The sequence below is a fragment of the Acomys minous genome (assembly GCF_964271855.1).
Source record: "Acomys minous genome assembly, chromosome: 9".
NCBI classification, from domain to species: domain Eukaryota; kingdom Metazoa; phylum Chordata; class Mammalia; order Rodentia; family Muridae; genus Acomys; species Acomys minous.
In genome coordinates this window covers 12,784,126-12,802,081 of record NC_140490.1, presented here as the reverse complement: position 1 = coordinate 12,802,081, position 17,956 = coordinate 12,784,126, and the positions used below count along the sequence as shown (strand labels likewise).

The 17,956-nt window shown below is 45.6% G+C and overlaps 1 protein-coding gene across 2 annotated transcripts; it reads right to left on the bottom strand.

The window, feature by feature from the left end:
* Positions 1 to 1,473: 1,473 nt before the first annotated feature.
* RGR (retinal G protein coupled receptor) lies at positions 1,474 to 15,306 on the bottom strand (the record flags this gene model as incomplete). Of its 2 annotated transcripts, none has more annotated exons than XM_084795687.1 (7): positions 1,474 to 1,605; positions 2,099 to 2,212; positions 6,618 to 6,735; positions 8,602 to 8,755; positions 11,942 to 12,090; positions 12,998 to 13,154; positions 15,228 to 15,306. In XM_084795687.1, the coding sequence occupies 7 exons, from the start codon at positions 15,304 to 15,306 to the stop codon at positions 1,474 to 1,476; spliced, it is 903 nt and encodes a 300-aa protein (XP_084651813.1). The 2 variants fall into 2 exon arrangements, with proteins under 2 accessions (XP_084651813.1, XP_084651814.1); XM_084795688.1 differs by having other exon boundaries at positions 11,942 to 12,063.
* Positions 15,307 to 17,956: the final 2,650 nt, after the last annotated feature.

Sequence of the window (17,956 nt, the reverse complement as noted above, 5' to 3'; positions counted from 1 at the left end):
TTGTGAGTTTGCAGCCAGCCTGGTCTACAGAGAGAGTTCCAGGACAGCTAGAGCTGTTACACAGACAAACCCGGTCTCGAAAAACCAAAAAAAAAGAAAAAAAAAAAAAAAGAAAAAGAAAAAGAAAAAAGAAAAAAGAAAGAAAGAAAAGGAGTGTTGTGTAAAGGCTGCCTCCTATTCTCCTCTACCTTACTTGGTTCTGCAAAATAACTAAACAGGAATCTGTATTATGCAAGCTTCATCTGGGTTTGTATATACAACCTGATTTTCTGCATCTGGAGAACCAGGAAGCAGACCCAAGTCTACAAGTTGTTCTCATGACCACCCAACCCCCACCCCCAGGATGCTCTCTATTCAGGCTTCATAGGATGTGCTTTCTGTCTCTCACAATGCCTGAGCCCTCTGCTCCTTCCACTATTAGACTTCCAGTATGAGCTCCATTACCCTGTTGGTCATCTCTACTTTCCTCTAGGACATATAGGTCTCACACAGGCCTATGCACCCATTATATCATGATCCTAAATTGCTGACTCTATTTAAGGTGCTGGTGTATGTCTAAAGGTGACTAGGGGACTCTCCATTAGTGACACCAACCTAGAGGCACCTGGGCTCTGAAGAAAACACATGACTAGGACCATATGTGTTCTTGGCAAAGGGCACAGTCACCCTGAGCTTTGTCAACTGTCCCTGTGGAGAAGAAGACAGAGTTGTGGGTTCACGTCCTCTGATATTTAGAATGTTAAGTAATTGCTTTAATTTTTATACGCTGGCAATGAATTCCAAACTGTTTCAAAGCAATCTTTAATCCAAATCTCATGTAACCAAGGGCTCATTTTGAATGCTCGTGCTGGTGGCTGACTCAGGGGAGTGCCTAATGTGAGTGTTGTGGTCCAATCTGTATGGTCAAATCATCTTTACTGTCACCTCATCTCACAATAAGGGACATGGAGCAAGGGGCAGAATAAGGCACTGATGCCATTACAATGTAGTACGTGCTATTTGAAAGATGACAGCTTCAGATGAGCTTCCAAAAACAAATCCCAGAGCTTTGCCTTCTTTTATTGTAAGGTTGAGGTCATGTAGGACATAGTCAAGGCTCATCAGTAGCTGTTTCAGTGAACATTTTGTGTGTGTGGTGAGTACATATTAGCCTGTTCAACCATACCATTGCTAGTCCACACTATCATCTTTACTTTAGCCTTTACATAGCTGAGATCAGAGAGTTACTTTTCAGGGTGCCTTAGACTATGGGTAGAGGTCTATGACCAGCACTCCTTCCATTGAACGCAGCATCTGAATACTTGGGTCCAACCTAATGTTATACTCAATAGGGCTCCTGGGACTGGTGGATGAGTGTCTGGCATGGCTACTAGCACTGTTGGGACACATGCTATAGCTTCTTCCTGATCTGCTGGCTTACTTATCCCAGGCTTGCAGAGGTAGGCTTGATGATGATCAGCCCTTTGAAGAGTCTCACTGGGTTCGGTCCTGCTTGCTCTTCTGAGGAGAGAGGCATGGCCAGATTCCTCTACAGACCATCTCGCTGTGCAAGGCATAGTTGATGGCATTGATCGTGGGCATGGTTTTGGCAATGAGGGCAGGCACCTGTTGGGGTGGAAAAGTCCATGAAAGATGCTTTGAAGCTTCTACTTCTCTCCCACTCCCACTTCATGACTCTATGCTCTTCCACCTTGCAACTGCTGCAAGGACAATCATCTGTCCTTGAATTGATTCTTCAGCCTCTGAGCCTTACCTGATAGGTTTTCATGGTTCATAAAATGTCATAGAACCCTCTACCACATCCTACCCAAGCCCAACATACCTGTTACTAAGCTGGGTATCAATTTCAGCCCCTGGTCTCAGAGCACATGGTCAGGCTATGTCTAGCTGTCCCTGTCATGTCAGTATGGCCCAGTATGGGATGGGCTGTGTGTAGAACAAAAATATTTTCTGCACTTTATAGATATTTAAAGAAAGAATAGGAGAGGAGGAAGAAAGCAAGAATAAGGTAGTGTGTCAGCAGAGAGTCAGAAAATAGTGATACAAAGAGACAGATGTGAAGATGCGCATATTCTTTGGGCTTTGGAAGAGTCTGTACCATCCGTAGCTTGGGAGAGATGAAGCTCACATCTGCGATGGCTGCATATAGGTACAGGAGTGCATAGGGGCCCCAGCCCAGCAGCAGCATCCTGCCTGGCAGAGTGGTGTTCACCTAGGGAGAAAACATCAGAAGAAGCATACATTCAATCCAGGTGGCCATATCCATGTGGAGACAGGAGTCCCAGCATAGACCAGGCCCTTGGTAGGGTTTGAACCAGCAGAAGATCTTGGCATCACATGAGTTCTTTGCTTTGAAAAGCTATACAACCTTATGCCTGTTGTTTAAGTTTACCTGACCTCAGTTTCCTTGTCTATAAAATGGTCTGATAAACCTGAGTCACCTGGAGTAGGGTGGATAACAAGCTTCCTTCCAGGTCTTGGGGTACCCATGGATGATCTGTCCTCAGCCTTAGAATGAACTCATTATCAGTAGCTGCAGCCACTTGGTGAGATCACCCTGTCTGAGATCAAAATGTTTCACCACATCAGATATAACCAGGGAGTGGTCCAGCAGGGAAGGTTGTGGATGCTAAAGCCACAAGAACACTAGCAACTTGATATCTAATTCCAGGATGAATTTTTAAAATGGTTTTACTCTCCACATACTTCAAGATACCAGGATTTTGATGCAAAATGTCTCATTGGCATGTCACTTTAACGAAGGAGACTTAATTGCACGGGGACATATATCCTTCAGAGTTGGATTTTTAAAATGTGTTGACCAGTGGTCCTGGTAACATGGCTCAGTGGATAAATGTCACGCTGCACAAGCATGAGGAACAAATTAGAATCTCCAGCAGCCACGTGAAGAGCTGAGTCTTCTAACCCAGCCTATTAATGCAGCACTGGGAGGAGAAGGCAAGAAGAAACGTACGTGGAGCTCACTGGTTACCCAGTTACCCAAGCAGCAAGCTTCAGGTTCAGGGAGAGACTCCCTCTCAAAAACTAGAGAGTGACAGAGAAAGACAATAAGCATGGACTTCTGGTCTCCACAGGAACATGAGCCCCTCCCCCACAGCTCTTCACAAGTGAACCAGGAAACATTTTTTTTTTCTTTGTGAACTTTCCCCCTTCTGGAGAAAAATATGTACTTAAGACTGATGGAGGAGGGCCTTCCAGGGAGAGGCTGAAGGTAGGAGGAAACTAGCACCTCAGTGGTAGACAGTGTCACCTCCAGAAGCTTCCTGTCTTTGCTCAGGTCTTTGGGCCTGTGGATAATGACCAATCCTGATGCAAGCAGAGCTGATGATTCAAAATCAGCCTGAAAGAAAATCATGGTGGTGGTCTTCTGACGGATGTAATCCCCAATAAATGTGAAGACGTCATGAGTGCCGATATAAGTTGGGGTGGGGAGAGTCAGTGACACGGCCAAGTAGATAAATGCTTACCTTCAAACCTAACAACCTAACTCCAAACCCTGGGACCTACATGGTGGAAGGAGAGAACTGACTCTGTCAAGTTGTTGGCTCTCCATGTGTGTGCACTGTTGTAAACCAGGATGGCCTTAAACTCAGAGGTCATCCTGCTTTTACCTTTCAATAAGTTTTTTAAAAGTTGGGATGACATGTATTGTTGATGAAGTGCAAATTGATGCAGCCACTATGAAATCAGTATGTTTGCTCCTCAGGAAATTTATCTATGATACGACCCAATAGTATTGTTTCTGGGCAGATCCCCAAGGACTGTTTCATACTACAGAGATACATGCTCATCTATGTTCATAACTGTACTAGTCCCAATTGCTAGGACATGGAAACAGTATAGAAGTCTATCAACTGATAAGTGGATAAGAAAGCTGGATAATAATAGATAATGAAATTTTATTTGGCTGCAAAGAAAGAAGAAGTCATGAAATCTATAGGTAAATGAGTGAAACTGGGAAGCATACTGAGTGAGACCCAGACCTAGAAAGACAAGAATCCCATATCCTCACTCATATGTGGATCTTAACATCAAATGTTTATATTTGTGTGTTGAGTATGGAGTATCCATTGAATCTAAGAAACTAGAAAAGGATGTTGGTGGGGGGGGGGGAGAGAAAGATGTAATGAAGGACTATAACAGAACACCAGTGATGGGAAGGGAAAGGGAAGAAAATGGTTGGGGAGACAAGTGGGGAGAGGTTTGTGAGTGTAGGGGGGAGGGGGTAGTTTGAACAAGCCAAATGGGAATGTACTATTTCATGAACCTCATCCACTGGAGTTAACTATCCTAGAGGATTTATGCTCCTCCCAGATGCCATAGATTGCCAAATGAAAAGCCCAGTTCCAGATATGAGGTACTTTCTTTAAGTAGTTGGTTATAGGTGTCATGGAGAGTCTCCCAAACAATATAGGATATTGACATTGTTCTTGGTCGCCCTAAGAACTTGATAGCAAGACCCTATTTCTGAAGTCACTTTAGTACAGCACACAAGGATATCAAGTTGGTATTGACTAAGACACTGTTCTATGCTGGCTGGCTTTCATAGTACTGGGAATTGTTATATAGACAGCTGGTGCAAAAGTCGTTAACAGTCTTACCTATCTGTGAACTCTGTGAATTACAATAATTTCTGGCATCGCAGGATATACCCATGGGTGTAATAATGGCACAAAAGTTATAGGGGTAACCATTCACTTTCTGGTTGGATTTAAGGCCCAGTTGCACAGGAAGAAATGCATGCCTGGTACCGTAATCCAGCCAACAAACCATAGAGCACAGACTGTTAGATCCGGGGGCCAGGGAAGAAGGGAGTAACAGTGTCTTTTGGACAGGACATGACTTCCACACTCACAGATTCACAGAAGCTGCGGTTATCTGCACAAGACCAGGCCAACCAACATCTAGCATTGAGTGGGAAGAGGTTCATGAGCTCCACCTCTAACTGAGAAGCTGTGCACACATGACAACATTCAAGGGCGTGGCCTCAGGTTGGCTGACCATGCTCCAGGGGATGCTCCCGCATATATGGATATATGGGCAGCATAAACTGGGGTTGGTGGATTCCTTTTTTTTTTTTTTTAGGAGGACATGAGGCTGGAAACTGAGGAAATAGGGGTAGGCCTGAGAGGAGTTCTGGGAAAGAGTAGAGATTGAATATGACAAAAATACATTGTATGAAATTCTCAAAGAATTAATAAAAATGGTTTTTAATGTTGAGGAGGACAATGTGGAAGGGAATACAGGAGGTAATTCTCTAGTCTCTAAGCTAGGACCCAGAATTCTTGTTCTTGTGCGGGCCTCGATCTTTAAGCTAGATCCACAGATGAAAGTCATTTATAATGTTATTATCTAATTTATGGTAACAAATTTAAGTGACAGATTGTCTTAATAAAAAGATTTTGTTTTTTGTTTTTGTTTTGTTTTGTTTTTTGAGACAAGGTCTCTCTGTGTTAGCCTTGGCTGTCCTGGACCTGCTTTGTAGACCAGGCTGGCCTTGAACTCACAGTGGTCCACCTGCCTCTGCCTCCTGAGTGCTGGGATTAAAGGTGTGTGCCACCACACCTGGCAATAAAAAGAATTTTTATGCACTAAAATTGAGCCCTTTGTTGAAGAGTCCTAGATCTGCGTTTGGATCCATCTCTGTGTGGTATTTGCTGAGTCATCTAGCTACCTTCCCTCTGCCTCAACTCAGTCTGTGACATGGGAGTCAAAAAGTTTTCATTTGTTAGAAAAGATTCACAAAGATGAGGTAAAGATACAGCAAGGAAACCAGGTATGGTGGTGCACACCTTTAATCCCAGCACTAGGGAGGCAGAGGCAGGCAGATGGATGTGAGTTGGAGGCCAGCCTGGTCTACAAAGTGAATCCAGGACAGCCAAGGCTACCCAGAGAAACCCTGTCTTGAAAAACAAACAAACAAACAAACAAACAAACAAACAAAACACCAGGGGCCTATTAGAGCCAGAAGTCAGGGAGGTTGGGAGTATTACAGAAATTATAATAGCTATAATGTCAATATTTGCTTTCATAAAAAACATCATTTGTTGCTTGTTATGACTCATCTGTTAATTTTTTTAGGTAGCAAGGCTAAATGAAAATCTCTGTTAAGAGATTTTCATATAGAAATTCTGAAATGGCCAGAAGGTCTTACTTTAAAGCACCATTTTTTTCTTGGGCAAATGTGCTTGCAGGTGTAGTTTTATATTGTGGGTAATAGCCTGTGACTGTGATTAAATTAAACACCTTAAAGCAATTTAAAAAGCAACATTTGAAGAGCCCTGCAATTTAGTGGCAAGCCTCAAATCCCTAGGATGACTGGAGTGTAACAGCGTGGATGATGTACTGTCGAAGCCTGGGTCTCAGGGCTCCGGGGTCTGGGTTAATCTGTCCTATTTTGGCCCGTGCTCCCTAAGCCTTGGAAATCCGAGCAAAGGGAAGGTATTTTCTAGCCCAAACAGCACATTCTCTATGCAAGCTGATTTTTCTCATGATTGCTACAAACACCAAAAAACGCTGACTTCTGCCGTCCTCAGCATGTTTCCAGAATCTGAAAGGATCAAGAGATGCCTGCTGCTGTAGAGCTGGCTCCTTACCTGGAGGTGACCACTCCTGGACAGTTTCTCTTCCATGAGCCGGTAGGAAATGAGTGTGATGCAGAGGGGTACAAGGAAGTTGAAAAAGGCCATGGTGAAGAGGAAACTGATGAAGTTTCTACAGACAAGGGGGTAGAAAAACAGGGGTCAACTCCAGGGTACCAACAGCGCAGGCCCACCAGCACCTGTCCTGGGCAGTGTGACTTGTCATCGCATCTTAGACGAGCACTCAGACTGTCGCTGCTCCGGTACCCAGCTGAGCTCTCCTCAGCACTCAGGGGCCTTAGGTCTTTCTGACGTTTGCCTTTGGGAGCCAGGAGCTGAGATGAAGAACGGATTCCTTTTCTTTTTCTTTCTTTCATTCGTTTGTTTGTTTTTAAGACAGCCTTGGCTGTCCTGAACTTAGTTTGTAGATCAGGTTGGCCTCAAACTCACAGAGATCTGCCTGTCTCTGCCTCTCCTAGTGCTGGGGTTACAAGCATGTGCCCGGCTGAATTAATTTCTTCAAGCTCAAATGCTCAGCCTTGCTGTGTTATTTGTTAGCCAGGAGTTGAAGATGGGATTCTTCAATTTGAAAAGCATGTTCACTAAATCCTGGAGGAATCACTGGGCTAAAAGGAAACCTCTTGTGTGGTGTAAGGACTTGAAAAATAACCCCTTAATGGCAAAGAGACTGGATACTATATCACTTAAGAAGTCAATGAAGGGGGCTGGAAAAATGGCTGAGGAGTTAAGAGCACTTTCTGCTCTTCTAGAGGTCCTGAGTTCAATTCCCAGCAACCACATGGTGGCTCCAAACTATCTATAATAAGATCTAGTGCCCTATTCTTGTGGGAAGGCACACATACAGGCAGAATGTTATATACATAATAAATATATTTTTTAAAAAAAGAAGTCAATGAAAGTGCTAGGTATGGTGGCTTACATCTGGGAGGCCAAGGCAGGAGGATTACCACAAACATACTGCCAACCTGGATAAACAGTGTATTCCAGGATGGAGTGTGAGATTGTGTCTCAAAATATATACAATGGAAAAACTCATTAAAAGGCCCAAAAAGAACCTGGGGTCTCAGTTTAGGCCTTGAGGAGACAGGAGGATGGCAGAAACAAGTAGGGGTCACCAGAAGGAAGATCCTGGCTTCATGAAGGGCAGGATACTCAAGCGATACATTTTTGTTGTTCACTAAGGAAAAGTAGGAGAAAGGGCTCTCCGAGGACCCTTGTAGGTGGTGTGCTGCAGAACACTGGGGCCATCCAAGAGCAGAGGTCAGCTTCCCCTGAGAAACCTATTATCAGGGACCAATGCTTCATGAGTCGGCACTGTCAGCAAAACATGAGCACAATGTGACTGCACTGGAAACAAGAAGTGAGAGAGGCTGGAGGCATGGTGCTAGAAGCCATGTGACCAGTCCCCAAAATGATGCCTGGTGAAATTTCCAATCTCTTTTCTCCCAGAGCTACACAGATGGTGCAGTAGTAGAATAGTCCATGGCTGGGGAGACTGCATATGTTCAGTCCTGCCTTGTCAGGGATCACCCCACAGTAAACGCTCAAAGAACATGTAGAATTTATCTCCAAGCTGGGAGGTCCTCACCAAGGCAAAGCCCTTGCATGCTTTGGGTCTGTTGATCTAAGGGCATGGGTGACTCCCCAAATCAATGAATTCTGAGCCAAGACAAGTCCTTGTGCTGAAGAGAGCCAAAGAGTAGTGGCGCTTCATAATAGTTATGACTGATATAGGCAAATGACCCACTGTATAATGTTCCATTGGATACTTGAATCTGAATTGGATTTTTTGTAATATCTATACTGCCTGCCTGGTCTCGGTGACAGTCTGTAAGTGATTGTCATGGCTAAGGAGTTCAGATGTCCTCAAATGTTGACATAGCTCCAGTGCAGTTCACAGCTGGAATATTCTTCTCATAGAAGCTTACAGTCAAGATCCCTATGGAAGAGAGCCTCATAGCTACAAGTTCCATCTCACCTGTCACCTCTAGAATAGTCCAGTGTGCAGCATGTCCCCACTGGCTCATAGTCATAGTGGCCCCAGCCCATGAGCGGCAAGGACGCCCAGAAGGCAGATGACAACCACACAAACAGCATCAGAGGGATGGCCGTGTCCCATGCCAACTGTCTCCCTGCATGAGATAGAGGAAGGATGGGTTATAAAGAGATAACTTGACCCCTTGTGAAAGAATGGATTTTGTAGCTACAGAGTGTCCTCAAACCCCTAGGCCAGTGTTAATAGCATGGTGCCTCAGAAAAGCCAGGAGCATCTTTGAGCCTTGCTTTTCTTCATAGTGAGCATGAAGCTCTCTGACTTTGAGCACCATGAACAAAAGAGATCATGGGTAGGTAGTGATGGTTTCCTCATACATCCTACAACATCTTCAGAGAAGAGAAAGGAGCAGGAGGGAAGGAGTGAAAACAAAAGACAGGTTTGTCTCCCAAAGCCAAGTTAAGGTTAAGGCACATGTAGTAGTTCAGGTAGAGGTGGGGTGCTTGCTGAGAGGCAGGGTGTCTGCTTCCAGGATGTTCTAGAAAGCCTCAGGGACTTGGGTTCTCTTTCAGTGTTGCTGGCAGAAGCTATTGTATGGACAGCCTCTTAGGGTGTGGTCCAGCCTGACTAACCCGTTGTCCTGTTCTCTCTGTCCTCTGAGACCCCATTGACTGATGTGGCCTCAGCATGTCTGTCCCAGAGTCTTTATCTATCTGTGAATTATTTATTGATCTCCTTTGACGTTAAGGCAGAGGACAGGGCCCCAGATAGGCTTGAACCAGCAAAGAAGAGCAGGATTACAACCTCTCTCACACCCAAGCTCTCTTGATAACACCTCAGATGGAATTTTCTTGAATGTGCTTCCCTGCTAAAGATGGGTTTGTGTCCTCAAATTCAGGTGCTGAAGCTATAATTTCCAGTGCGATGGCATTTGAAGGTAGGACTTTGGGAGATCATAAATCAAGACTGGGGAGTTCCTGGGTGAAATTAGTGTGTGTTCCCCTAGATGGCAGTGTGGTCCCCAACTCTCATATTCTTATAGGAGAAGACCTTGTTTTCTTCCATCTGAAGATACAGCTTGGTGAACGGCTGTGAAGAGGACCGCACCAAAACCAGACCGTTTTGGCACACTGATCTCAGACTCGACAGAAAACATTCTAGTGTTTAAACCATCTACGCTTTGATGTTTAGCTCTAGTAGCGGCCCAGGCTCACTGAGGCCTTTGCTTCAACAGAGAGCATTAATGTACTGCTTAGCTCGCCTGTGACAGATGCGTTTTTGCATGAAAAACATTTCCAAGATGGAATGTGCACTGCCACCCAGTAAAGGAACAGAGGAGGCCACCTTCCTCCCGCCTTCCTCCCGCCTTCCTCCCGCCTTCCTCCTGCCTTCCTCCTGCCTTCCTCCTGCCTTCCTCCCGCCTTCCTCCTGCCTTCCTCCCTCCTTCCTCCTCTCTCATCTCCATCTTCATGCTTTCTCCCAGCCACTCTCCATGGCAGAAAGAGATTTGATGTGAAGGCTTGGTGGGACTGCAGGCTAATTGTAGAGATGTATGTGGCTATCAGAGAAGATACACCTCTCTCTCCCTGCTCCTGTCCCTCTCTCTCTCTCTCTCTCTCTCTCTCTCTCTCTCTCTCTCTCTCTCTCTCCTCTCCCTCCCTCCCTCTCTGTATGTGTTTGGGGATGTGGTGCATGTGGTGCATGCGTGTGTGTGTGTGTGTGTGTGTGTGTGTGTGTGTGTGTGTGTGTGTGTTGAGATGACCCTGTGGATATTTGGGACAGGTTTTAGGATGGAAGTAGTGAAAGAGGTGTCTCCAAGGCCACATTGATGGGAGAGGCATAAGAGCAAGACAGCCTTTCACCTGGAGAGAGGCTGCTAATGCCTGAGTGTTAGGCTATCAGGGTCATGGACCCAACAGGAGCCTTCCTGCTGGTAAAGTTCACTGCACAAGACTTGGGACTCAGTCGAGAGGGGAACCTTCTCAAAAATGACCTCTGACCTCTGGAGACATCCTAGCTATCATCAGTGCCCGCCTCAACCCTCCTTACTGTGTGACACAGGCAAGTTGGTTACTTTCTCTATGGCTCCGTTCAGCTGCACACTGAAGGTTTTCTGTGTAGGTCAGTTGAATGTTTATGTGCCTCTCTCTGGTGGTGATAACAATGTGTGTTTTCATGTGCATTGAAATTTAAATACATTACACGTGTGATTTCACAGATATCAGTTAGAATAAGAAGTGAAACATAATAAATTTTCTTGATCCCATGTATTTCAAGGTTGGCCTTGAGTTCCCTAAGTAGCTAAACATGACCTTGAGCTCCTAATCTTCCTGCCTCTGCCCCCCACCCAGTGCTGGCATTATAGACATGCACCACCATGCCTGGTTCATGTGACGATGAGGGCAGATCCAAGCCCTCATAAATGGTAAGCAAGGACCCAACCAATTGAGCTATATTACCAGACCCTAAACTAAGTTCTAAAGGAAATTGGGAAGGGCACAGTGATGCACATTTGTAATACCTACAGCTTGGGAGGTGGACACAAAAAGGACCTATATACAGAGGGCAAGACCAGCCTGGACTGCATGAGCCTCTGTCATTAAAAAACAAAACAAAACAAAAACCCAAGCCAAAAAACCTAACCAAACAAACCTAACCTAAAAAAAAAAAAAATCAACCAAAAACCAAACCAACCAAACAAAAAACCAACAAAACAAACAACAACAACAAAAAAACAAAAACAAAAACCAAAAACCAAAAACAACCCCCAAAACAAACAAACAAACAAACCAAAAACCAAACCAAACCAAAACAAACAGCCTAACAAAATAAAACAAAAACCATAAAACTGAAATAAAAGTTTAAAAACTGTTTAAAGTAACTCATTTGTTGGGGAAAAAATAACAAGCAAGGGTTAGGGATCTAGCTCACTTAGTACATGGTCAACTGTCTTGCTTAAACCACCAGGTTGATCCCTAGCACTGTATAGTTCAGTCATAGAAGGCCACACCAGTGATCCCAGCATGATGTCTGAGGCCACCTTGGGATACATGAGACCCTGCTTTAAAACAAAATAAAACCACTAAAAACTGGCAAGCAACCACAGGGCAGGAGGCACACTGACAACTAAATCTAATAGCTCTGCCATGGGTGCTCGCGCATGCACTTTCCCTCCTTCTGCCCTCCAACTGTACCTGACTGTCAGGATATTTTCTATACCCATGATGTCATTTGATTTTCAAAATGAATCTCTGATCATTTTTTCCTAATAATCTTGCAAAGAAGAAAACCAAGGTTCAAAGGGATGAGGGAGGCAGAAACATACGGGTGCAATAGTGGTGGTAGCGACCCCAGGCAATGGCTGCACTGCCACAGATGCTGGCCAGCGCCGTTGCAAATCCCTGGAAACCATGAGCCTGGCAGCCCTCTGAACCATACGGCCAGCGCCTGTGGGAAACAATGGACACAGTGAGCCTTCCCTCCATCCTTTCCACCCCCCACACCGGCCCAGGAAAACCTGGAAGGTTCCTGGATATTAATTAGCCCTGCTCCTGCAAGGAGGACTTTATTATCACTGTCCTCCCACAAAGAAACTGTCGTCTTGGAGTTTAAGTCAGTGAGATAAAGAGGTTCATCTGATGGATACAGGCTCCTTAGGCTCAGTGAGTTTTCTGAACCACCAATGTGCCAGAGGGTCTTTGTGAATGATTATATGTCTGCATCTCAGGTGGGGAAACTGAGGCCAAGAGAAAGAATTACTTATCTAGGGTGGCACACAGAGGAAGGCAAAGTTAGAGGAGAAACACCCAAATCTCTGGATTCTCAGAAAGAAGTGCTGGTTCATTGAGAGGAGGAATGACCACTGATTCAAGCCCCAAAGATGCTTAGCAGGCAAAACGACAAGACCCTGGTGTGCACATGCGGTGTTAGATTCTGGTCAAAATTCTGTTTGCTTTAACAAGTACTTTCTTAGGGTTTGCTAGACAGTATCAGTTCAAGCTATTTGTAAATAATTAAATCAATACATTAAACAACACATTATGAATTAGGTTGTAATATGTAATTGACCGAAGTATCCTGGGACTGGAAATAATGGAGCAAATACTTAAGGGTAGACTACCTGAATACAGGGCTCAGGCTCTGAATCCCTCCAGCCCACTGTCTCTATGGTCAAGTCTGAGCAACCCCTGCATTCCAGACACTGGCTATTTCTTTAGCAATACTCAGAAAGTTCAGTTAAATGTATTTTAGCCTGGCTAACCTCTAACCTTGGGATGGTTTTCAGTAGGTAGAAAGAAAGGTTGTGCTGTGCTTGCCCGTGACCTCAAGGTGAAGCCCTAGGCAAGCTCCCAGAGCCCGTGGAAAGGGAAGGAGCTGGTACCGGAGGAGGCTGGATACAGCTGCGACAAGAGCATTCAGGCTGATCCCAGTGTCTGCCAGGGCCAGGCTCAGTATCAGCAGGTTGCTGGGAGTCCTCAGATCTGGAGTCTTGCAGAAAGAGAAGATGGTCAGGCCATTGAGGCTGAGGCCAGAGAGCGCTGAAAGGAAGGGCAGTTGGCTGGTATCAAGGCTGGTGAGACCCATGTGGGTGTCAGAAGCAGGGTCTGGGGTTGATGGAGTTGCAGTAACCTACCAGATTCTACCACATGACCTCTCAGCACAGCTTTCCAAATGCTGCTCTAGTGGGATGACCCTCAGATACTAAAATCTGTGATTCTCCTTGTTCATTACCCGCTGACAGTCTAACAGGAAGATGTACAAGAAGACCATACAGCCCAGCGTGGTGCATGCTATGACAATCAGTCACTGATAAGTGCTGAATAAGCAGGTGCCAGGCACCCTGAAGGGCACTTTGCATGGATCCTTTCACTCAGTCTTCTCTCTGTGGCTCAGAGATGCTAGCTAGCATATACGGAGTGCAATGCAGTTAGGAAGTAGCAGAGCTAGGGACAGTCTCAAGTCTTTCCGATTTTAAAGTACTTTCTTCAAGAACTGTGGGGCCACGTCAGGGATGGAGAAGAGGATCCAACTTAGAGCTGAGAGTGACCCAGGTCACTAGGCAAGGTGAAACTGCAAGAGGGGTTCTCTCGAAGGCGCCACTCCTCTGCTGTTCTCTGAACGTTCTTAACCTTAGCTTCTTGCTTCTGAACTGAAGAGCAAGAGTTGGGACTGGTGGGCAAGTTACTCAAGAAGCCGAGGCAGGAGGGCTACAAGTCTAAAGTCAGCCCGCATAACCCACCGCAAGACTAAAATGTAAAAATGGGGTTAAGGATAAAACTTAGTGGGAGAGAACTTACCTAGCTTGCAGGAGGCCCTGGGTTACGGCCTCTGTTACCTTCTGCCCTCACTAGAAAAGGGGAAAGGATGGAGCGGGAAAGATCTTTCCTTTAAGATAGTGGAGGTCAATGTCCCCTGGATGGGGAGGCCTGGTGGCACTCAGAGGAAGGATAGCAGCCTACCAAGAAGAGACTTGATACCCTATGAGCATATACAGGGGGAGGAGGTCCCCCTCAGTCACAATCATAGGGGAGAGGAGTAAGGAGAAAATGGGAGGGAGGGAGGAATGAGAGGAAATAGGGATGGGATAAGAATTGAGATGTAATATGAATAAATTAATAAAATATATTTTTAAAAAAAGATAGTGGAGGTCAGTGCATGGAAAAGAATCCCAGAAAGAAAGAACAGCAGGTGTAGAGATGTACAGTAAAATTTCACAGCATATTAGAAGACCAGGAAGCAGTCTGAGTTTTAAGGGTTGCCTGAAACTGGGGTACGCTTGATGGTGTCTAAGATCTGCAGGACAGTCCCAGTGGCTGTCACTCTTTCCCAGTGCCAGTTGTCACTATGTGAAAGATTGATCAGGTTACTTTTCTGGGTCTGGTATGAAGGAAGAAGACTGTACCCTGTAAGCCTGTCTTCAGAATGACTATTTCCGTTCTCATGGAACATCTTGGAGAGACAAATTTGAGACCAGTATCCCTCGGGCCTAAGTAGCTGCCGTCGAAGAAGTGCCTTTTATTGTAGAAATAGACTTTGTGGAAGTAGTGGCAGGTTTAGGCAGGGGTGGCAGGGGCATAGTGAACTCAAATTCCTTGTATGTCTATCAGGCAGTGATTGTATACTAATGATCCCATTTAAGCTCTGCAGACACCCATATATAATGACTAGGCTCTGGGGGAGGGGGTGGTCAGAGAGCTGAAATAACCAGACAAAGTCCCATAGAGAGCAGGTGGCTCAGCTGTCTGCCTCCGAAGACTTCTGATGGCCTTCCTGGTCTTATGCCAGATTCTTAGCAAAATTTCTAGGGAGTGGATTATATTTTCTTTTTGCTTGGGGGATATGAAAAGCCTAGGCCTGTCTCACTTACCTCCTGAGCAGATAGCTCCTGTTCAAGTGTCTCTGTCTTTGACCCCTGCTTGCCTTCTCTCTCCCGACTCTTACACAGCATACTACACCCTACTGGGGCTGTCGTGAGAAGACCACTGCATCCAGACACAGAGGAGAGGCAGCCAAGATGGTATGGTACCCTGTCTTCTGCCCACTCCACAGTTGTGGTCTGGGTTCTGGGAACCACTGGGTCCTTGCTCCACCCAAGGTCTTGCTTGGCTCACCTTCCACCAGCAGCACTGTTCCTACAGCCAGCACCTCGAGTTCCCCAAATCCAGCAGGCAGGGCCCTGGTTGCTGCCATCCTTGCACTCCCTCCTTGTCAGCCACCCAGCTCTTTTTTCTGGCTCTCTGAAGTCCGGTTCCTCCTTTTTTAAATGATCACTCCATTTGCAGGCACATGGCCATTATTATGGTAAACTTAGAACACCTTCTTTATTCCTTACCCTTCTAAACCTTCCTCTTGGCTCACACAGAGGAAGCCTATTCAGTAGATGGACAGTGCATCCTTTGTGAAGCTGGAATGAGCCCTCATTTCAGCGCACTAGGCAGGATTAAGGTCTAGGGTCCAAATGGTGTGTGACTGAAAGCTGAACTGGGAAAGGGTTGCGTAACCAAGCGAGGGAGGTGGAAGAAAGGATTTGAGCTGCAGCTGCCCCCGAGAATTGGATAGTAGCCAGGCTCATAGGCATGTTCAGGCAAGCCTTGGGGGAAAGATGAGATTTTTGAAGGCACCTGCTGTGGTAAAACAAACGTTGACAGGGACCAGACTCTCGGCTTCTGGTTCTGCATCTGCCATTACTGGCTATCTGTGCTGCATCACAGCCACTGGGTCATTTTCTATTCAAATTGGGTGTTTCTGCTCCATGCCCTTTTCTGGTTAAGTGGTGGTTGGAATCCATCATGGATTTAGACTTCACGCTTTCACTTCCTGTCTCCCAGGCAGCCTTTGAGCTGTGCAAATATAAAGTATCTCCCAGGATGAAGGATTCTTGCAGCCTTTTTTCAAAGTACCTCAAGAGGTCTGGAGAGATAGCTCAGTTAAGATCTATCTGTCTGCTCTTCCAACATCCTGAGTTCAATTCCCAGCAACCATATGGTGGCTCACAACCATTTATAATGAGATCTGATGCCCTCTTCTGGCCTGCAGGCATATTGCAGACAGTGCGCTCATTATATGTAAAATAAATAGATCTTTTTTTAAAAAAAGATTTTAAAAAATTTGCCTCATGACTCACTAAGAACTTTGGCTTCAACACATAAGGTTTTGGTATAAGTTTTGTACTGGCTTATGCTGAAATTCGCATCAGAAGACAATGATCAATACGCAACACGCAATTTTCAGATGGAGAAACCAAGTCTCCAGGGCTATAAGCAAACTAGATCATTTCTAGTAAAGGGAGGGACTGCACTAATGGATGATCATACAAAGACTCCCCAAGATAACACCATGAATGCTGTACCTCTCCATTTCCGAGGAGGAGATTGGAGATAAGTTGGTTTGGAATCAGCCCCAGGCCATGTAGTAGTAGTAGGTGTAGTTTCAACAATGTCCTTCCATCGTGCAGGCCCTGGTACTTCCCACTGGCCCCCTCTGATTCCTTCTAGAAGAGCAACTCATTCTATTCTGATAATGCCCAGGTCACAAACCTTCCCTCCTGTCAATACTTACTTAAGTCTGAACTCAATGACTCCTAGAGCCCAAAGTTCCAGCCACATCTTCCAGGGCTTTCCCTACTCTTTTCTGAGTTCTCACTCCTTGCTGCTTAGCACCTGCTGCTGCCTTTCCCACGCCCACAAGATCACCAAAGACAGCAGGAAAAGGAGAGAAGGGACAAGATTAGCAGCAGAGTAAGGTCAGCTGGATAACATCAGAGTGAAAGCATTCCATGCAGGGAGAAAAAGTCAGCCTGGGCGTGGCAGCTGGCAGGAAAGACTTGGACTTAGAGAGGAGAGTGACAGATACTGTCCTAGCACTGAGCAAATGTTATTGGCTCTATATGAAGAGAAGATATGGGATGCAACATCTTTAAGAAGCTGAGATTGTGGGCTGGAGAGATGGCTCAGGGGTTAAGAGCACTGACTGCTCTTCCAGAGGTCCTGAGTTCAATTCCCGGCAACCACAGAATGGCGCACAACCTTCTATAATGTGATCTGATGCCCTCTTCTGGTCTGAAGGGTCTGAAGGTGTACATGCAGATAGAGCACTCATATACATAAACTAAATAAATAAATCTTAAAGAAGAAGAAGAAGAAGAAGAAGAAGAAGAAGAAGAAGAAGAAGAAGAAGAAGAAGAAGAAGCAGCAGCAGCTGAGATTGTTCGGACAGTCAGGGCATGGAATTAGGCACGGTATGTGTATGCACTGGGTCCTGTCTTAGGGTCAGTGTGCCCATGACAAAACCCCATGACCAAAGACTCTTGGGGAAAGGGTTTATTTGGCTTATGCTTCAATACCACTATGCATCATCAAAGGAAATCAGGACACTCTGACAGAGCAGGAACCTGGAGACAAGAGCTGGGGCAGAGGCCATGGAAGGTCCTGCTTACTGGCTTGCCCCACATGGCTTTCTTAGGCTGATTTTTTGTAGATCTCAGAACCACCAGCCTAGAGATGGCACCACCCACAATGAGCCGGGCCCTCTCCACCAGTCACTAACTTAAAAATGCCCTACAGGCTTAAGCACAGCCCGATTTCTTATTCTTTTTTCTAAAAATAACTTTAAAACATTATCCACTTTACAGCCTAATCGCAGCTCCCTTCCCTCCTGTTCTCCCAGTCCCAACCTCCCAGCCCCTCCTCCATACCCCTGTCCCCTTACTTTTAGAGAAGCGGAGGCCCTCAAGGGGTACCAACTCACCCTGCTACATCAATCCACAGCACGACTAAGCACATTCTCTCCCACCGAGGTCAGACAAGGCAGCCCAGCTAGAGAAAAGGGTTCCAAAGGCAGG